Source organism: Symphalangus syndactylus, chromosome 1 (genome assembly GCF_028878055.3).
Source record: "Symphalangus syndactylus isolate Jambi chromosome 1, NHGRI_mSymSyn1-v2.1_pri, whole genome shotgun sequence".
NCBI lineage: Eukaryota > Metazoa > Chordata > Mammalia > Primates > Hylobatidae > Symphalangus > Symphalangus syndactylus.
In genome coordinates, this window is record NC_072423.2 from 72,063,795 (window position 1) to 72,086,493 (window position 22,699).

Here is a 22,699-nt window from a genome sequence, read left to right on the forward strand (position 1 = left end):
TAAAGAATGTAAGTTCAAATGCTGAATCTGCCACTTACTAGTAATCGGCAAGATAGCTGATCCTTCTGAACCTGTTTCCTCATCTAAAAAATTGGAGATAAGATCTGTTGTAAAACGTTTGTGTGCTAAGTACAGTGTCCTATGTCAAAATCTTGGCACACAACAGAAACCCAATATTTGAAGTATCAAAAAACATTATTAGTGGATTATTAACAATAAAACCACAATGTCATTGTTAGTAATGACATATTCTTAATATTCCCATATTGGACTAATGCTGAATAAACTCGCAGAAAGAATTTCCAATTCTCTGCATTAACAACACAAGACAGAAATGCCAGCCCTTATGTTTACTGCATCAAATGTGCCATGAATGCCACCTGTCAATCACAGGCGCAGGTGCCTGAGAACACAGCCAGGCTGAACATACTCAGGTCACACTCCCAACCTCTGATCTCTGAGGGTAAAAGGTTACAAAGTCTCAGAACCAAGTCGTAGAGGCTCCTGTCACCTCCTCTGCCCCACTCCATCTGTGGCCTCTTCCTCATGCCCCATTATCACCACCTAACCCCAAGCTCCAGGTATTTGAAACTGCATGCAAACTCACTCTCTCTCTCTGTCTCTTAAACACACACACACGCACACACACACACACACGAGCACTTGCTCTGTGTCAGCTACTACTTCTTGCTGGAATATCCCTCCTATCCCCCTTTGTTTGGTTAACTCTTACTCATCCTTCAGGACTCATCAAAGATACCACCTTTTCCCGGAAACTTTTCTGGAAATCCCTCAACTGGATCCAGAGATGCTCGCAGGATCATCTATGGCTCTCAAAACATACCTTTCTGCACTACTGAATTAACTTTCTAGGTATCATTCATCTCCTTCCCTGACTGAGCTTCTGGAAACAGAGATAGATCTTATACCCAGCACAGTGCTGGATGCTTAAGGACATTCAATACATGCTTGTTCAGTGAAAGAAAAAAACTCAGAGAAAAGAAAGGAACATAAACCATTTCCAGGTGATATAGTTTTGTTGAAGACTTAAGTAATTATTTTTATTGAAGATATTAATGCAAACTCTTTTACTTTTTCACAAATCTTAAGTTTCTACACGGTTTTTCTCTAAAGTACCTAGCTAGCTCTTCTACTCAGAAGAAACCCTTAAAAACACAACATAAAAAATTCATTAACTACTTATATGACCTTGCTTTAAAATACTGGTAAGTAACACTAAAAGGGGTTAACTAAAGGAACATCAAGTGTTTTATTCTTTTAGGGGTTTGCAATGTGTTTGCATATATTATAGAAAAACAGTACTTTGATCATCAGCCCAAATGTTCACCTCAAGGTAAAATTACATACTTCAATTTAGCCAGAACGTTCTAATATATTTGGCACAGTTTTTTTTGTTTGTTTGTTTGTTTTGACTAGAACAGTATCCCTCCCTTCAAAGAGCTTCCTTTGCAAGGCTGAGCTCCACCTCTGCTGGGTGGCTCACAGCAGCTTATCCCTGAATTTCCATCAGTTATTAACAATTACAATCACACCAAGTTACAGGTAGTGAAAGAGAGAGCACTGGTTTATTTGCCACCAGCTGCTGACTTGATTTTTTAGAAATATGATACCCAGGAACACTGTACTAAAATCCTTAGCACTTATCTCTGCAAACAAAAATTAGGAGCTGTTTGGAACTACTGTCAAAAGGAACCATGAAAATGCAAACAGCCGACCAATTGCAGATGGCACCTAAATGCTGGGTGCAGTCTAACACAGAGATTTTCCACATGCCCAGGATGTAACATCAGTTTGCTGCTTAACACAACGTGGTTTTTAATCCTTTTTAAAAAGTCTTTTTTAGTGTTTGTGAATTAGCAGCAAAGAATTCTTAGATAAACTTGTGGGTGGTAGGGATGAGAGAAAGAGGCAGGGTGTTAGGCTTGAATGCGTATGGATCACTGTTCAGGAAACACTCAAAATAGGGATATCCGCTATTTTATTCCTCCGAAGATTTTTATGATCTATTTTGTAATCTAGTTTAAACAGTACAGAAGCCAGGCCTAAGGAATATTATTTGATAGAAGACCACGGCTCTCTCATGTATGCGGAGGCGTATGTGTCCCAGGTTAAATTCAAGGGAAAAGACCAGGATTTTTTCTGATATGTCTGATATGTCTCTCTGCAAGACCTGTTGTCTCATAGAAAGAAAAATCATTTCTCTACCCTAGTTCTGCATATATGTCTGGGAATAGGAGAAAGAGTATCAGATGAGTAGTTAGAAGACTAAAAGCTAAGCACAAAGGAAGCAAAAACAGACCACCAACTGGGTAATGGTCTCCAGAACATGAAGCTGAAAAGCAAGGTCTCCTAATTCCTAATTCAGGGAAATTTAAACATTTCACTCTGTTCTGTTTGTTCATTTTCAATCCATGACAGAGACATGCAAAGCAGACTAAAGCCCAAGCTGAGTCTTGTGGACTGTGAAACACCACTGAGGGCCTGAAACAGCACAGATGTGTTTTCAACCTCACTCAGCTGTGCAACACACTGAGGGCCTGAAACAGTACAGATGTGTTTTCAACCTCAATCAACTGTGCAACACTCGGTCCTCCCAGGTCAGTCTCGGAACCGGCCACATGCCTCCTAAGGTGGTCTACAAGCCCAGGGGCCCAGGGCCTGCTTGCTAATGGCCTTTACACCGTTCATCACTGTTTCCTCTGGAGTGTCATGAGGTGGCTATGGAGAGGGAAGGAAGACTGGATGCCACCTCCCAGCTTGGCGTTACTAACCTAATATATCAGACTGTTGCCTGTGCTGCAAGGGCCAGCTTGTGGAGAAACTTGTGAGTAACGTTAGGAAGGCTACTCTGATTTTCTTGAGGTCATTTTTGTTTGAAAAACTTTTTAAAATTGAAGTAGAAGTTCATATAGAATGCCCAGATTATAAGTTGTCTTCTTCACAACTGACCATGCTCCTAGAACAACCACCAGGTCAGAAAACAGAACATAAACCCAGAGACCCCTCAACTCCTCCTCTTCCAGTCACTCCCTGTAGGGGTAACCACCAGGCTGAATCTTAATCCTTAAGAGACCCATGTTTCCTGCTTTTGTACCTTATATGAATGGGGTCATACAGTATTTACTATTGGTGTTTGGCTTCTTTCAATGAGCTTTACACCTGTGAGCTTCATCCAGGTTATGTGTAGTTAGAGCCACTCATTCTCAATGCAGTACAGCATCCCACTGTGTGAATAGGACACAATTTATCTATGCACTGTTGATGGGTGCTTGGGTAGATTCAGGTAGGAGCTATTATAAATAGTGCTGCTACAAACATTCTGGTACATGTCTTTTAGTGAGCTGATGCACATACTTCTTGGACATATGACTAGGAATAGGATTGCCATATTTCTTGAAGTTATTTTTGGCATCTACTAGATAATTGATGTTTACAACATTCTATAAAAAAGCCCCAAGGTCAAGTCTCCATTAATTACACAAAAAATTATCTGTTGTCCATTCATTCTTGAACTTTCTGCAGCATGTACTATTATAACTGAGGTCAATGCCACTGTATCTATTTTAGTAAGCAGCATGATCATTTACAGACGCACAGCACCACATTATTTACTTTGGATTACTGCCCTGGCATTTCTAACGCAATCCTAAATCACCCTCCACCTCAGCCACTGCTATCAAGAAGAAATTAAGAAAATTCAATAATAACAACTAGGTCTTATAAACAGGCGATGCACCTCTTCCATCTGGCCCCACATAAAGACAGGCAAATGAATATTAAATCTGACATATGCAGGCACTGAATTATAACAACAAAATTGGAATATGATGCTATAATTATCATATCATCAAAACGAGAATGAGACAAAGGAATAATTAAAATCATCATACCCAGCTTAATATTTTCATAACTAAAACTTTTATTCCAGATTGCTGATTTGCAAGTTTCTTATTGATATTTCATGTCTTACAAGGAGCACTTTCACAGCCCTACACACCAAAGGGGAAGCAGACATTCAAGTACATTCTCTTCATTTTTTAAATAAATTGTAACAACTACCATTGTTTCCCCGTGTGTGTGTGTGTGTGTGCGTGTGTGTGTGTGTGTGTGTCTGTGCACGTGTGTATTCTGGAGTTGGGAATCAAAAGTTCATGGTTTGAAAAGAATTCTGAGGATCATTTTGTCTTGGCCTTGTCTCAAGTGAGAAAACTGTTCTTAACAGTCTCCTTAACAACTGATTATCCAGATGTAGTAGGTTTGTGTGTCATTTAGGACCAATTTCCCTTTCTGATCTAAAATCTTCCTAATCTACAAGTGAGAAGCATAATTTAAACTACCACTCCAGTTCTGCATATACATCTGGGAATAGGAGAAAGAGTATCAGATGAGTAGTTAGAAGACATTTAATTTAAAATCAGCTCTACCACTTATGAGTTGTGCAGTGATGGGAAGACACTATCTGTCCAAGGCTCACTTTTTAAATTCATAAAATAGAAATAATAAAACTTACATCATAGGGCTGCTCTGTGTATTAAATAATATATGTGAAAACATTCTGTTAGTGGTTAAATGATACGCAAATATAACATATTATTATGATTGTTATTATTAACTTGTACAACAGACACTTTCCAAAGGAAAAAACATCAACATTCAAACTTTGAATCAAATTTCACCCACCCAATTGTCTGCACTACAAGTAACTTCCAAAAATAAGTTGTACTATCAACTTGATATGATTTGGTTGTGTCCCCACCCAAATCTCATCTTGAATTCCCATGTGTTGTGCGAGGGACCCAGTTGGAGGTAACTGAATCATGGGAGCAGGGCTTTGCCATGCTGTTCTCATGACAGTGAATAAGTCTCACGAGATCTGATGGTAATATAAGAGGGAGTTTCCCCGCACAAGCTCTCTTTTTGCCTGCCACCATCCATGTAAGACATGACTTGCTCTTCCTTGCCTTCCGCCATGATTGTGAGGCCTCCCCAGCCATGTGGAACTGTGAGTCCAATTAAACCCTCTTTCTTTTGTAAATTTCGCAGTCTTGGGTATGTCTTTACCAGCAGCATGAAAATGGACTAATACACAACCTTATCCTCATTCATAAAAGGAAGATTGGCCAAAGCTGTATTATCTCTTTGAATTATAGCCATTATCTTTAAATAATGGTGTTTATCCAAAACTTTAAGAAAACAGAATCTCCATGAGAATTATATTTTTAAACTTAACTTATATATAAGGAAGAAACTATAGAAAGTGACAAACTTCCTAAACTTAGGAATGTTATTTCTCAGAAAAAATAATCCATTTTAATTCACATTACAGAGTTTTCCATGCATTCAGATTAACTAGGATAAATCTTCAACAATTTGAGTAATTCCAGGAAATCACAGCATGTTAATTAAAAGATTATATTTTCTTTTTTCCTCTGCCTAGTAGATAATGGAAGGGTCATTAATCTTGATTCTTGAGGCATCTTTAGGAAAGGGGGTTATTCTAACCCAGTTCCTGCTGCTAGCAACAGTTTTGCAATTATCGGCCTTACATTTGGAATATAGATCTTGGACTCATGATATTTACATTTTATTAAACAGTGAAATACACACAGAATAAGTTTCTTGCAACTGGAAAAAGTCATGTCCAGGCAGTATGCTGTTGATCTTAGAGAATTATGTTGTGATGTATCTCTTAGAATAAACAATATTGATATGGTATGGCTATTTCCCCACCCAATCTAATCTTGAATTGTAGCTCCCACAATCCCCACGTATCATGGGAGGAACCCGGTGGGAGGTAATTGAATAATGGGGGCAGGTCCTTGCTGTGCTGTTCTCGTGATAGCGAATAATCCTCATGAGATCTGATGGTTTTATACAGGGCTGTTCCCCTGCACAGGCTCCCTTGCCAGCCACCATGTAAGACTTGCCTTTGCTACTCCTTCGCCTTCCACCATGATTGTGAGGCCTCCCCAGCCATGTGAAACTGTGAGTCCATTAAACCTCTTTTTCTTTATAAATTATCCAGTCTTCGGTATGTCTTTATTAGCAGTGTGAGAACAGACTAATATGAATATCACAGATATGTTAACTAAAAACGAAGTAAGAAATCACCTAATCCAATCATCTTGTTTTGCAGATAAAGAAACAAAGGCCGGCCAGGTGCGGTGGCTCACGCTTGTAATCCCAGCACTTTGGGAGGCCGAGGCAGGCAGATCACAAGGTCAGGAGATCGAGACCACAGTGAAACCCCGTCTCTACTAAAAATACAAAAAAATTAGCCGGGCGTGGTGGCGGGTGCCTGTAGTCCCAGCTACTTGGAGAGGCTGAGGCAGGAGAATGACGTGAACCCAGGAGGCAGAGCTTGCAGTGAGCCAAGATTGCGCCACTGCACTCCAGCCTGGGTGACAGAGCGAGACTCTGTCTCAAAAAAAAAAAGAAACCAAGGCCTAGAGATTATGTGAATTAGTCCTTTGTCCTACTACCTGGCATTACAATGGTTATTTTAAATTAGTTTTAGTTAAGGGCTAGACCCACTTGAAACTGTTTGTACTTTGAAAAAGTAAGTGAAGAAATGACAGTTTCCATTCCAGTGATGTTTGTGTGTTAGGATCAACGAGTGTGTGAACTCCTTGGGGTGAAGACTTTGTAGCTGCCATGCCTTCCATCATTCCAGGTGTAAGGAAGGCCCACATCAGGCTGGTAAATGGTGATGAAGATGGTAAGAACAGAGGCCAGGAAAGCTGCCCGGGAGGCATAAGGCAGTCACCACATGAAAACATCTCAGTGGAGGGATGAGAGGTGAAATTAGCAATTTAGAACATTAATTCAAGTGATTTTCCTAGTACTCAGAGGGACAGGATGAAGAATGGAAAATGATGAGAGAAAAGATGAGAGTCACGAGGGATAGAAGTAGAGGTTCCAATGTCATTTAATAGAAATTCTAGAGAGAATGTATCTGGAATAGAAATAGAACTTGAAAAAATATTCAGAGGAAAAAATGGTCTTGTACAAAGGAGGACATTAGTCTCAAACTGAGAAAACAGTATTAGAGGTAAATTTAATGAAAAAAACTATATATAGACATATATGGGGGATTTTAAACTATACATACAGTGTACACACCAATACATGCAGTATACTATCAATACATGGTAGCAGGAGACTTTGTTATCATGGTAAAAACTAGAAGATTATAGCAAGCAACAGGACAGAGAGAGCTCTGAAAGAAAAAGGTCTGGGCTTAACCACCTATCTCCCATCAAATTGCTTTCAAGGGTGAAATGCATTTTCTAATACGCAAAGATTTTAAATGTAATATGCAGGCACCTAGAGAAATCAAAACAACTCTTGAAGTGTGCTGGAACAAGGAATAAAGGAAATTAAGTAAAGAAATAAGGAGGAAATTGAGGCTGGAAAGGATGAGAGATTACCACTGGAATCAGTAAAGGTGCATGGTAGTTTTAAATATGATTGCAAAATTTGTTTGTGTTCTTTTTTTTCTTTCCACGAGTTGATCTCTATTGCTTTAAAAATGGAAGGAAAAAAAAGAGTAAGGTATGTATTCTCAAATCTAATTAACACAATAGATATACTGAATTAGGAAAAGAAAAGATAAATATTTAGCATTGCCTCTTTCCCAAAAGAAAGCCAAAGATTAATGTTCTCTAATGACTTTGATAAGTAAGTAAATGTAGGTTTAGAAATGCATCTGAAAAAAAACATTAGAATAACCAATAGAATAATAAAAAACATTTGGGTGGATAGATGCTCTTACTCCTAAACTATAAGTTATTAACAAACAAAATGCGGAAGGAAGGAAGAAAGGAAGGAAAGAAGGAAGGAAGGAAGGAAGGAAGGAAGGAAGGAAGGAAGGAAGGAAGGAAGGAAGGGAGGGGAGGTGAGGGGGGGAGGGGAGGGGAGGGGAGGGAGGGGAAAGGAAGGTCCCCTCCTTTGTCCTACCACTAGCAGCAAGAACACAACAAAAGAAACAAAATATTTAAGGCATAAAGCAAATTGGCATATGTACAATTTATGTTATAATTTTAACAATAACTGCAAATAGGTTAAACTCTCTTATCAATAGGAAAAGGCTCTTGGATGGGATTTTATTTCTTTTTAAAAAAATATTTTTGTTAATTAAATAATTTTTGTTTTGTTTTGTTCTTTTGGAGACAGGTTCTCATTCTGTCACCCAGGCTGGAGTGTAGTGGCGTGATCTTGGCTCACTGCAGCGTCGACCTCCTGGGCTCAGGTGATCCTCCCACCTCAGCCTGCTGAGTAGCTAGGACTACAGGCACACACCACCACACCCCACTAATGTCATGTATTTTTTGTAGAGATGAGGTCTTACTATGTTGTCCAGGCTGGTCTCGAACTGCTGGGCTCAAGCAATCCTCCTGCCTTGGCCTCCCAAAGTGTTGGAATTACACATGTGAGCCACTGTGCCTGGCTTTCTTTTTAAGACAGTTATATAAGCTTTTCATAAAAAGTATACCTAAATAAAATGCCATGAAAGGCTAAAAATAATAGAACAGACAAATAATTTGTGAACATCCACATGCACACACATGAATTTTGTTTGGCACTATTAATACAAGACAAAGAAGAAGTCAAGGGAAAACATAGGACTAAGAGTCATTTCTAACTAACATAGAATCCAGACCAAAGACACAACAGTCTTAAAATTTATGGACCAGATAATATGTGGACCAATCATTTATGGACCAAATATGTGATCAGTGTAACTCGGGAATTTTTAACAACATGGGAAACTATTTTATATTTTATTGAAGGACAAATGACAAAAAAATCTGTATATTCTGCCTGATTCTACCCATGAAAAACTGTATATGTATATATGTGGAAAAAAACAAAAATGACACAGATTAAAGGCATATAACTTAGTACTTGGATTATGGGATTATGAGTGGTTTTTATTTATTTTTAAATGCTTCTTTATATTGCCTAAATTTTCAGTATTGACCACAGACTAATCTTGTAATAAAATGGTATCATTTTAAAATAACGTATAATTGCAATATTTCTAACATTTTAAAGAGAATGAATTTTCTTTGTTTACATTTTACTCTGATTTTGGTTCTCAAGTTGACTTAAAATTACCAGATTTCATCATTTCAGCTTCTCCTTAATCAATGTACTGCTCTTCTCACACAGAAATAAACCAAAGCCATATCTGCTTTCCTCATAAGGATACAGTTCCTACAACCTTGGCAATTTATGTAATTTAGAATGTTGCATTTAATAAAATCCTTAGAATATATCAAATAATATAGTACCTTTGGAAATCAGTGCCATCGTTGCTACAAAATTAAGCATTTCATGTGCAATTTTTTCTTAAAGAATTTAGAAAAAAATCATTGAATTCTCACATAATTATTTCCCAGTTCAGTAAAATCAGACCTATACATTAACCTTGAAGAATTTTATAGTAATGGATAGAACTGATTTAAAGACCCATGACTCTTCTTTTGTTACATTATCAATGCTTTTACTAAATTGGGTAATTAATCATGTCATTTTGAGAATTAAAAGGTTCTTTAAAATCAGATACTCTTTTTCCTTTTGCTTATTAAAGTAAAAATGCATCTGCAAGTTTATTTTTAAATTTCCACCCAGTTCAATTTCACTGTGTGGTAACATGATGTCAAGGAAAATGGCAGACCAAGTGACAAAGGAATCAGATAAATGTAAGCACATTTTTTTTTAGCTCATCAGCTATCGTTAGTGGTAGTATATTTTGTGTGTGGCCCAAGACAATGCTTCTACTTCCAGAGTGGCCCAGGGAAGCCAAAAAAATTGGACACCCCAGTTCTACATGACGAACGTGTTATTGTGATGACTTAGAACAACTAGAGAGAATAAGAAATAAAACCATAAACTATTAGCTGAATTATTATTGGGTAGGTAAACGAAGTTTTAAGAATAAGCTAGAGAATACATAGCAGATTGGAAAATTGAATTCATCCTTTGTCCTTGTGAATAAATCCTTTCTCTCCCTACTAAAATAGCAATAAATGAATAAAAGACAAAGCACGATGCTGGCAGATGAGAGAAGTGAACACATTTTTGAAGATAGAAAACAGATAAGCTGAGAGCCAAGAGTCTGCAGATACAGGATGCTATAAAAACACACCAGGAAAAGTTTGGAACCGTCTTCTTTTTTGGAAGTAACTTTCTTACTCAAAGGACAAGATCTCCTGACAGTGGCGGAGGGGAGGCTCCTCTGCAGTGTGCCTGGGCCCCGCCAGCCACCCCTCCCAGAAGTTCACCATTGATGGGCTCCAGCAGTGCACACAAAGCCTCACGCCAGCTTTTTTTGGTGCCTCACTCTAAAAAGTGAACAAAACAAAGACTACCAGAATTTGAGAAATGCCTTTAGTATAATGGGAAGAAGCCAACCAACCTAACCAAACAAGAATCAAAACAAAAATATTTGGGGAAAAAAAAGGATCAATGCAGGGAGCAGGAAAAACAACTCCAAACATTATCAGAGAGGTAAGAAAAGCCACACAATCTATCCAACAAGAACAGGATACAATAAAAACAAATCAGAGAATAAGAATGTGTTCTCAGAAACCAAAAAAAAAAAAAAAAAAAAAAAAAAAAAAAAAAAAAAAACAACACACAGTATAATCAAAAACTTCGACTGAAGGATTAGAAGACAAACTTGAGGAGATATTTCATAAAAAAGAATAAAAGACAAGGAGTGAAAAAGTTCTGAGCATCAGTTGAGGAAAGCAAACAGAGCAAATAGAAAAGAGTATTATTGAGAAATAAAATGAGAACACCTCCCAGAAACAAAAGAGGTGAGTCTCCAGATTGAAACAATGAATGGACAAAAGGCCAATTTCAAGTCACCAGGGATAAATAAAAAAGCTCTAAAAATGCCCAGGGAGGTGCAGTTCTTGCAGAGGGGAGGGGAGTGACATGATGGAGCGTGGGAAGAGGAACAATCCCATGGGTGGATTTAAATCTGAACGAAAGCAGACTCCTCAACAACAAAACAGTAAACATAACATGGAATGTTGCCTTCAATATTCTGAAGGAAAAGGACTTCCAACTGGAATTGTACCCATGGCTGAAGAGACACACAAGCTATTTTAGTTAGAAAAGTAACTCCCTCCCACAAACTCTATCCCAAAAAGTCAGGAAATGAAGAACATAAATTGGTGAAAAAAACTCTCCAAGCCAGGAATAGAAGCTCCAAGGAAAGGGAGATAAAGGGAATTCCAAGATGGAGGAAAGACCTGGAAGGCAGCTGAGCAGCAGGTCTGGAGAGAAAGCAGTTCAGATGGAGGAAGGGCAGAGGGCTATGTTTGGGGTGAGAGGGGGATTAATGGACCCCGTGATGTGTCTGGCTGTAGCTGAGTCAAAAGCCAGATGGAGAAGTTTGTATTTTTAGGTCACATTGTGATACAACCAGAGGGTGTTCAGTCAAAGCCAACCCAACAGGCAGGAGGATGGCTGAGGAAATGTTTTCCTTGAATGGGAAGGCTACTTCCAAGGATAATAAGAGATACATGCCTAAGAGATCAGGGGCCCAAAGGGGTTCCCACGGGCCTCAATTAAAAGGAAGGTCAATGACGCAAAATAAACGATTACATGTAAAGTCAGAGCAACCGAACAAGAATTCCAAGAGCTGCACCTCTAGTTCCTTCCAGAAGGGGTGTCTTAAGTCTCAGAATAATGCATGGGCCATCCAAAACAGTTTAACAGCTATGCATGTACCTATTGTTTTATTGTTGTAGTATTATTATTTTGTTTCAAAACATCAATGCATGGATACTCTTAACAATTTACTGGAATTCTCTGTGTGTGTGTGTGTGTGTGTGTTCCAATTCACTCATTTCATCATTCAGTTTGATATTTCTTCCCTTTTGTAATCATTTTTAAAAATTTGTATAACTTTTTGAGTTGAAAGTTGAATTAGTTCATTTTCATTATTTCTTACTGAGTAAGGTATAGATTTCTCTCTGAACATATGTACTATGATATCCCAAAAGTTTATCTCTTCAGTGTTCTCATTATACTAAGTCTAGATTTTCTGAGATTCAGGTGTGGGTTCTCCTCTGATCCCATGATTGCTTAAGTGATAGTTATAAATGTTTTTGCATTTGTTCTAGGTGACTGGATTTTTTCTCAACAATTTCCTATTTCATTGCATTTTGATCAAAGAATAGATCTGATGTTTTGTTTTGAGAATTTACCGAGTTGTGTGTGGCCTAACGGTAGAGTTTTGAAAAGTGCTTTTGGGCAGATTTATTCTGTTTTCAACTTGTTGTATATCTTTAGTCACTTTTCCTCCTTTTCTTAAATCATGTTACTCAGATTCTGTATATTCTTATGTCTGTTTTGCCTGTTTACTCCATCACTCTCTGAAATGGGTGAATTAAAGTCTCCTTATATTATTTTATTTCTCCTTATATTTTCTGCCATTATACTTTCCAAAACATGATATTATACTCTTTAGTGAATAAAGACTATGTTTGTTTGAATCTCATCATAAAATTGAATGTTTTGTAGTGTAAAGAGCTCTCATTTACAGATGAAGAAATGAAGTTAGGAATAGTAGGGCAATTTGCCTCATACTACAGAATGAGCAGTCAGTCTGGATGTCCAATTCAGGTGAGTTCCAGGCCTTGAACCTGACTAGTGAGACTGACACCCCCCAGCCACCACACACACACATTCACTCACAAAGGGGAACAGATGTGAAAAGAAGAAAACATCTAAAATAATTTCCATCATTATTTTTGGGCTGACAGAACAATTCCAGGTAAATCCTGAATAGAGGGTGAGTTGTCCCATAAGTTTCCACTAAGAGCACCCAAAAATGTCTTAGATTTATCCGATACCCGCCCCTCCAACTTCTGAGCAGCAAATGCTCCTCTTCTATTTGTATTGTTTCAGGTTTGACACTTCAGTCACGTATGCTGTGCCCTGTGTCCCACACAGGAGTTCTGGGGCAAGAGGCCTTCACATTGTAACAATATCTGGCTCTCAACGTAAATAATGTAATTATTGGTTCTTCAATAAATTGCCTGTGCATATTTTATGACACAGAGTTAGATCAAGTCTTCTGGAGTCTGTGTTCTACTCATTTGGAAAAAAAAATTTCATATCTAATCCTGGACCTTGGCTCAAAAGTAAATTTATATCTTGTAGTCCCAATATTGTCATCTCTAAATATTCCTATGTTAACAAATACACCTACTTCACTTTATTCACTATGTAAATTCATGCAAATAAAATGTAAATTGTGCGATAATTGTGTGCCAAAAGTCCTATTTTCATACAGATAAGAACTGATGCAATTTATTTCAAATAATAATTTATCCATATTCTACATGAATTCCATACAAGTTTGAGTATTATTGCTAACCCCCTATTTTAATAAAAACTAAAATAAACTTGTCTGACATCCATCTAAAAAGGACACCCAGGGTCCACCTCATCTACTAAAGTGAGGTATTATTTTCAAATGTCCTTAGCAATATTTTGATGTCATCGTTCTCCTTCTCAGCTGTACAAAATAAGATGCTGACAACTTATTTTAAGAATACTGTTTACTTCCTTTCAAAACACCAAGGCTTCAATATCAGAATCAGAAATTCTGATTTGAAATGGTAAAAACAACATTCTACTTGCAAGCACTCCACTGCCTGGGAGCATTTTCTAGAAAAGCAGCTGAAATTGCCACCTTCTTAAAGTGGAGCACTACATTTTCACGCTTTCCCCAGGGTTTGGAAGCAGAAGTCAACTAAGTTGTTTTATACCAGTCCTAGCCAAACCAGAGGGGCTTGGTCTTTTGTTTTGTTTTTTTCTTTTCTTCTTTTTCTTAAATATAAGAATATTTGCCTAAGAATCTTCTGGACTTGAGACTGCAAGAAGTGTCTTGTAAAATGATGCCTCTCTGGTAAAGATACATATCTATGACAAGAGGAAAAAACCTTTTATTTTGGAATACACAAGTTTTACTCATTTAAATTTATTAGGAAACTCAAGCTAGAAATGATGATCATATTAATAGTACATCTAGGAATCTGGGAGAATATGGCAAAGATTTAAAAATTTTATCTCTTGCTCACCATCTCTGACATAAAAGAACAAAATATATAATGATAACCTCAGATGTTTTATGGAAAATTTCTAGCAGGCTTGCATGTGTATGTGTGTGTAAGTGCATGTATATAATATTCTCAAAAGATGCTATCCAAGGTTAGTACTGAAGAACAACACTTTTAATCTTTTAGAGCTACATAAAATTTAGACTATGATAACAGTAAAAATGTAAGAAAAATGCAGGGATTATGAATGGTATCAATTTTTTACAGTTAATTGCAAGAGAATTTTAGTAAATTCTTAAGTTGTACACATAGTTACATTTGTAAATTAACCGGATAAAAAACAATGATTATATGATTAAAACAAGAGAGACATACCCAGCACTTCCTAGAGCTAATCTACATTACTCATGATCCACACTCTCCAATGACACCCTTTCAGCCAACAGTAACTCCATCAAGGATTTATCCTCATTCCTTGAATACAAGGAATTTTGAATTCCTTGTATTAAGACAAAATAGTGTTTAATATAATAAAATTTGTTTGCATTTCCTTTCACAGGTAAGTTAAAATGTATTTACCTGATGGTTTACATGCTTTATAACTCCCCTTTATAAAACGCAAGGTCAAGAAACATCCAGTTCTCTAAATTTTGTCTTCTCCATTCTAGATAGATGCTAGCTGCAGGTACTCATTGCTTTTCATTTTCATTTCTGAGACCCTGGAATCATGAAGCTTTTGGAGACCTTGCTCTTACTTGAGTGCTCTATAATAATGAAGTCTGGAACTGGAGAAGAGCTGATAGAATTCATCACCACAGCAGCCCTGCGCATGTGTGAGGCCTGGAGACAGGATCACCTCTCAGGCCTGCTGTCTCCCTAAAAATGCCCCATTCTTCTCACTATCACACCTGCAGTATTTCATTTTTTTCTCTAAGCTTCATATAATGCTTTTCTTTAAACCCTTCTTTATTTTTATATTCTTCTCATTCATTCAGAAATTCTGAGGCCAACCTTTAAAGGCTACTTAGTAGATAAACTTAAGTCAAATATTCTCTTGATAATTAGATAATACAAAGAAGAACATCACTTAGACCCCATTTACATTATGTCAGATGAGAGAAAGTTCAGAGAAGCTGCTGGAACAAAGTGCAGCATGCTCATTGTGTCTGTGTCCACAGCCTTCTCAGAATCCAGTAGGGAGAGGTCAGTCAGAAACACACATGCCCGGTGCAGGAGGCAAGCTGGCTTTGCTGAAGTGGAAGGAAAGGCTTGTGTGAGATGCTCCCACTACCTTCAAGAGCAGTCCAAGAATGGTCAGTGTTATTTTAGCACCAGCTCCACAGGAGGGGTATCACCAGAGAGCTCTGAGGGACAGACAAATTGCAATACCATGGTGTGACGAACTTTGAGGATAATGATTCAAGTTCTGAAGGAGGCATTAAGATAGCCAGTCACTTCACAGAAGTACCTGTCGCTCAAAATACTACAATGAGAGGGCACAGTGTGCCAGGCTCTCTCAGGGCTGTCTGACAGAACTCTCAGGGATGATGGAACTGTTCCATATCTTTGCTGTCCAATACAGTAGCCACCAGTCACAAGGGCTGCTGAGCATGTGAAATATGGCCAAGCATGTGTGAGGAACACAGAGGCAGGTGACTAACGAGTACTGTAGTGGGTGTTATAGCTGTAGATCTCAAACACACACACACACACACACATGCACACACACTCCCCCCACACACAAACAGAAGGCCTGAGGAAGATGATCTCCATAGCTATATACTCCTAGGAAGTGGCTCCATCAACTCCAGCAGAGTCCTCGCTAATACAGGACACCCTCCTAATCATGGGCTTCTCCCCTCCTCTCCCCTTCCCTCCCTCATCTTTCCTTTTTCCTGGTTTCCTCCTCCCCTCACAGAGCACTAATGTTACAGTAGGTACAAGACATTGAACAGATTGTGAAAAAAAAAATGTAGGTAGCTAGGCAGACATGAGCAGGACAGGAAAGGCCCCCTACCCCAGGAATGTCAAGCAACCATCAGGTGATGGTCAGGTGGTTGTTAAACTGTCTCTCTAAAATAATAATTGGTCACAGCTGGTGCCAGGGAACGGCAGCCTCCCAGTAGATAGGAAACACCTGAAACTGGTATCAGCAGCTTCCTGATAAGATCTCAGGAGTTGGGTGAGTGGACCCAAGCCTGTTCACTAAGAGGCAAAATGGCGGAGTTTAACTGGTACATGACCTTCTTCTAGGAACATTCAACTGGTAAGGGAAAAATGCCTCAAATGAGCATGTACACAACTTCAGTAAACACACTGTGCATATGGCCTGTATTAGTCCATTTTCATGCTGCTGATAAAGACATACTCTAGACTGGGAAGGAAAAAGAGGTTTAGTTGGACTTGAAGTTCCACACGGCTGGGGAGGCCTCATACTCATGGCAGAGGGTGAAAGGCACTTCTTACATGGTGGGAGCAAGAGAAAACGAGGAAGAAGCAAAAGCAGAAACCCCTGATAAACCCATCAGATATCGTGAGACTTGTTCACAATCACAAGAATAGCATGGGAAAGACCTGCCCCCATGATTCAATTACTTCCCCCTGGGTCCTTCCCACAACACTCGGGAATTCTGAGGGATACAATTCAAGCTGAGATTTCAGAGGGGACACAGCCAAACCATATCATTCCACCCCTGGCCCCTCCAAATCTCAGGTCCTCACATTTCAAAACCAATCATGCCTCCCCAACAGTTCCCCAAAGTCTTAACTCATTTCAGCATTAACCCAAAAGTCTACAGTCCAAAGTCTCATCTGAGACACAGCAAGTCCCTTCTGCCTATGAGCCTGTAAAATCAAAAGCAAGCTAGTTACTTCCTAGGTACAATGGGGATACAGGTACTGGGTAAATACAGCTGTTCCAAATGGGAGAAATTGGCCAAAACAAAGGGGTTACAGGGCCCATACAAGTCTGAAACCCAGCAGGGCAGTCAAATTTTAAAGCTCTCAAATGATCTCCTTTGACTCCAGGTCTCACATCCAAGCCATGCTGATGCAACAGGTGGGTTCCTATGGTCTTGGGCAGCTCCACCCTGGTGGCTTTGCAGGGTACAGCCTCCCTCCTGGCTGCTTTCATGGGCTGGTGTCAAGTGCCTGCAGCTTTTCCAGGTGCATGGTACAAGCTGTCAGTGGATCTACCATTCTGGGGTCTGGAGGACAGAGGCCCTCTTTTCACAGCTCCACTAGGCAGTGCCCCAGTGGAGACTCTGTGTGGGGGCTCTGACCCCACATTTCCCTTCCACACTGCCCTAGCAGAAGTTCTCCATGAGATCCCCGCCCCCGCAGCAAACTTTTTCCTGGGCTTCCAGGTATTTCCATACATCTTCTTAAATTTAGGCGGAGGTTCCCAAACCTCAATCTTGACTTCCATGCACCCACAGGCTCAACACCATGTGGAAGCTGCCAAGGCTTGGGGCTTCCACCCTCCGAAGCCATAGCCCAAGCTTTATGTTGGCCCCTTTCAGCCACAGCTGGAGCAGCTGGGACACAGGGTACCAAGAATCTAGGATGCACACAGCTCAGGGACCCTGGGCCCAAACCACAAAACCACTTTTTCCTCCTGGGCCTCTAGGCCTGTGATGGGAGAGGGTGCCCTAAAGGTCTCTGACATGGCCTGGAGACATTTTCCCCATGGTCTTGGGGATTATCATTAGGCTCCTTGCTACTTATGCAAATTTCTGCAGCCAGCTTGAATTTCTCCTCAAAAAACGGGTTTTTCTTTTCTACTGCATCATCAGGCTGCAAATTTTCTGAACTTTTATGCTGTTTTCTTTTTAAAATGGAATGCTTTTAACAGCACCCAAGTCAATTTTTGAATGCTTTGCTACTTAGAAATTTCTTCCACCAGATACCCTAGATCATCTTTCTCAAGTTCAAAGTTCCACAAATCTCTAGGGCAGGGGCAAAATACTGCCAGTCTCTTTGCTAAAACATAACAAGAGTCACCTTTGCTCCAGTTCCCAACAAGTTCCTCATCTCCATCTGAGACTGCCTCAGCCTTATTGTTCATATCACTATCAGCATTTTTGTCAAAGCCATTCGACAAGTCTCTGGGAGGTTCCAAACTTTACCACATTTTCCTGTCTTCTTCTGAGCCCTCCAAACTGTTCCAAACTCTGCCCTTTACACAGTTCCAAAGTTGTTTCCACATTTGCTTGTACCTTTTCAGCAGTGCCCCACTCTAATGGTACCAATTGTACTGTATTATTCTGTTTTCACACTGCTGATAAAGACATGCAGGGGACTGGGAAGGAAAAAGTGGTTTAATTGGACTTACAGTTCCACATGGCTGGGGAAGCCTCAGAATCATGGTGGGAGGTGAAACGCCCATCTTACATGGTGGCAGCAAGGGAAAATGAGGAAGAAGCAAAAGTGGAAACCCCTGATAAACCCATCAGATCTCGTGAGACTTATTCACTATCACAAGAATAGCACGGGAAATACTGGGCCCCATGATTCAATTACCTCCCCCTGGGTCCCTCCCACAACATGTGGGAATTCTGGGAGATAGAATTCAAGTTGAGATTTGAGTGAGGATACAGCCAAACCACATCATGGCCCCTCCCAAGTGCTGGCAGGTCACTGCACATGTGGACAGTCCACTCCAAGGAAGAATCAGGGTGACTCAGGGGAATAGGGTCTGGAGGCAGGGAACCTAAGGCCAATTCATGCTGACTTCCTAGAACTAAACGAAAAGAAAACCCCCAACTTGCCACACTCAAGTAACAAAAGGACCAGAGGCTACTCCCTTTGCACCCCCCACCCCCTGCTTTTCTGCATGAAAGATGGAAAATTGAAAGTATCTCTGATTGGTTGTAGACAGCAACCAGTTGTGGACAGCAACCAATCAGATGTTTGCATAGGAGTGTAACTTTGCAACTTCAATTCAGCCTCTGATTGGTTGCTTTCCACAACCAATCAGACTGATTGTGGCCCACTACTTCATCTACATAGAGTGTACACCAAGTAACCAACGGGAAACCTTTAGAGGGTATTTAACCCCCCTAAAAATTCTGTAATGGGGATCTTGAGCCCCTGTGCTTGGGCGTGCTCCCACTCTATGGAGTGTACTTTCATTTTCAATAAATCTCTGCTTTCATTGCTTCATTCTTTCCTTGCTTTGTTTGTGTGTTTTGTCCATTTCTTGGTGCCAGACCCCAAGAACCTGGACACCCTCCACCAGTAACAAGGGCAGAAGAAATGTAGCCCCTGGAATTATGCCAATGTATAAAACCCCCAAGGCAAGGCCTAAATGGCTCACTTGACTTTCTCAAGTTGCCCTCCTGGCCCTCTTCCAAGTGCACTTTACTTCCTTTTGCTCCTGCTCTAAAACTTTTTAATAACATTTCACTCTTGCTCGAAAACTTGCTTTGTTCTCTCACTCTGCCTTATGCCCCTGGGACAAATTCTTTCCTCTGAGGAGGCAAGAATTGAGTTGCTGCAGACCCGTACAGACTTGACACTGCTAGCATTAAGACGTCTCCTCCCGGTCCAGCTCCACATTCACAATCTGAGTCCCACAGATTTTCACAAGTCACCAAGCAGTCTTCATGTCTTTCTTTTTTTATGAATACTATATTTTTTTCTTTTAAGTGTTAATAGATTTACACATATCACATTTATATTCATATATGTGATTTGGGAGTGCTTATAACTATTATAGTGGCATTTCCTTTTATTCAGTTAAAAATGTTTTAGGCGCTAGTTTCCAGGATTGCCTGATAAAGCATGGATTTCCTGTATTACGCTTAGATCCTTTATTCAAACAAATTTTTTCTTGCTTCATGTATTATATGACTTATTCTTTTCTCTTTACAATAAACTTTTCTATGATGTTTGTTTATATATTTGTGTATTTGAACAAATTTGATATTAATTCTTTTAGTCTTAATTTATATATTGTTTCTAGATCACCAATATAAATAATTTATCTATACATTATTTACGAATTGATGAGGATAGACAAAGAAGCAAAGGCTTACATATTTATTTGTATTATTTTTCTTTAAAAGCAACATCTGTTCATATGGATACGGTCAAATAATTAAAACATGGGCATATTCTGCAACATAACTTCACACTGGTTTTCTATTCTTTTATAGAATTAACTCCAAATGAATAAGAAAGATAAAAAGAAATAGAGGCAAGAAATAGAAAATGAGTAGAAAAGGCAAGAGGCTCTGGAATTTCTCTAGAAGAAAGCAAATCTCAGGACAGGGTGGTGGGTGTGTATGACAGTGTGCATTTGGTAGGAAAATTGTTAGAAAACAGGGATTCTGGGACATAAAGCGGGTCTGGGAAATGCCTCATAATTCCAAGAAGGTTCTAGAAGGGCAGAGTTGGCAGGCAGAGGAAAATGTTAAGGAAAGGCCTCAGCAACACAGAGGTGGGAGTGTCACAGGGGCAGCTGACTCCATGAGACTCATTTATGATGCTCCATGTAGCTGTTAATCTGCAGAATGTTTCCATTCATCCAGGAAATAACTTAAATAAGAAAAATGTTACCTGTGATGTCCCGAATAACGTGGACCACGGATATGGCCTATTCCTCGGCACCCGGGAGTAGGACAGACAGCTTGACCTGGAAGGATCTTCAGGTCATTTGTTCCTTCAGGAAGTAAAAGAACATGCCTTGAAAACACCCTCATTAAAGAAGACTGCAAATCTGAAATATGTAAATGATGCTAATTAAGACTTTACAAATTAAAAACAAACCATCACCAAAAACCACTTACAGGTGACTTACGATGTATTATTAATATTAAATTATTTAGCAGAAAATACCAGTGCTGTGATAAATAACACCAACAGCACAACCCATATCAGAGAGAGAGGAAAATGAATAGATGAATAGGCACTGAATAATTTTTTTTTTTATTTTTGAGACTAAGTCTTGCTCTGTCGCCCAGGCTGGAATGCAGTGGCGCATCTCGGCTCACTGCAACCTCTGCCTCCCGTGTTCAAGCAATTCTCCTGCCTCAGCCTCCTGAGTAGCTGGAAGTACAGGTGTGCACCACCATGCCCAGCTAATTTTTGTATTTTTAGTAGAGACAGGGTTTCACCACGTTGGCCAGGCTGGTCTCGAACTCCTGACCTCAGGCAATCTGCCCACCTCAGCCTCCCAAAGTACTGGGATTACAGGCGTGAGAAATTTTTAAAAATAGATATGAGAACATTCACTTATTTCTTTCAGAGATTAATAATGGCAAAGGCAATACAGCCACGAGCTGAGAATGCGAGTACGTAAGGTCTGCTTTCTGGTCCTCAGTGAAGCCTCCACTCAACCACAGCAAGGATCTTAGAATACTGGACAGAAACCAGGCTAGCAAACGGGGTGTGCTGAAGATGGAAAACATGGCCCTACAGCACACTTACTCAAGTGGCTGTCAAAGCTAGGCAAAGAAAGAACTGACATTACGCTACTCTATACTACTGCTCTACTGTACCATATGCTATGCAGTACTATATACTACACTGTACTATATGCTACATCATACACTACACTGTACCATACACGACACCATACTATATGCTACACTGTACTATATACTATGCTATATACTACACTGTACTATAAGCTACAGTGTACTATATACTATACTCTATGCTACACCATACTATATGATACACTGTGCTATATTGTACTATATACCGTACTGTACTGCATTGCACTGCACTGTACTCTAACCATGCCAAGAATTCTGTCAAGCCCAAGAGGCAGTCTACATCTCAGTATTATCAGTAGCAAAACCTCCATGCCCTGTTCTGTGATCTTCCTCAGTATTCTCCGCCCCCTAAACACACATGCACACACACAAATATACACAGGTGCACACACACACACGCACACTCACACATATCAGTTCCTGGAACGTCCCATCCCATACCTCCTGCTGTTCTGGGCCTTACTTCCCTGACAATCCCACACTTTCCTTCTCCGCTCCCAGCTCTCAGACTTCCATTTCCTGTTCAACAAATTCCCTACTTCCTCCTCCTCATCTCAATATTCCCCACTTCCCCGCCCTGGTTTCATGCGGCTGAAGACATGGCTTCCCACAGCCCTCCGCAGGGGTCACATGCCTCCAGAGAGGCAGGGAAGTCAGGGCCCATCTTCCTCTCTGTGCCTCCTCAAGGCCACACCTCTGAGGCTCCCCTTCTGAGTCTGATGCCCTGGGCTTCCACCATCTGCCCACTGTTTCCACATCACTCAGGGAAGACTTTGGCACTGGCTCTCCATGTTCTGCTCTGTCCCAACTCTGGCAATTGCTCAGGCACACTCAGGCCCCATGTGCCCATCCTGCCACTCTGCCACCCCAGCACATCAGTCACTTCCTCGAGCCAGTGGCCCCCAACCCATCTGGGCCACACAAACAAAACCCTCTGGGTCTTGTCATCACCCAAAATGGCTTTGCTTCTAAAACCCCACCTGACCACAAAATCATATCCTCCCATACTGCATGATCAGGTGCCCAACTGCTGCTGATGTTTTCAACATCAATGGAGGTTCCAGGCCACTTCTTCTCTTCCTCAGTCCC

General features: G+C 40.0%; 1 protein-coding gene across 18 annotated transcripts in view; it reads right to left on the reverse strand.

Annotated features, from left to right (window-relative positions):
* L3MBTL4 (L3MBTL histone methyl-lysine binding protein 4) overlaps positions 1-22,699 on the reverse strand; it is a 474,605-nt gene that overhangs the window by 167,110 nt on the left and 284,796 nt on the right. For all 18 annotated transcript variants that reach the window (XM_063620329.1, XM_055237865.2, XM_055237861.2 and 15 more), the window contains one exon: positions 20,670-20,772. In XM_063620329.1, coding sequence (XP_063476399.1) covers positions 20,670-20,772 — 103 coding nt within the window. The remainder of the gene's footprint in view (positions 1-20,669; positions 20,773-22,699) is intronic.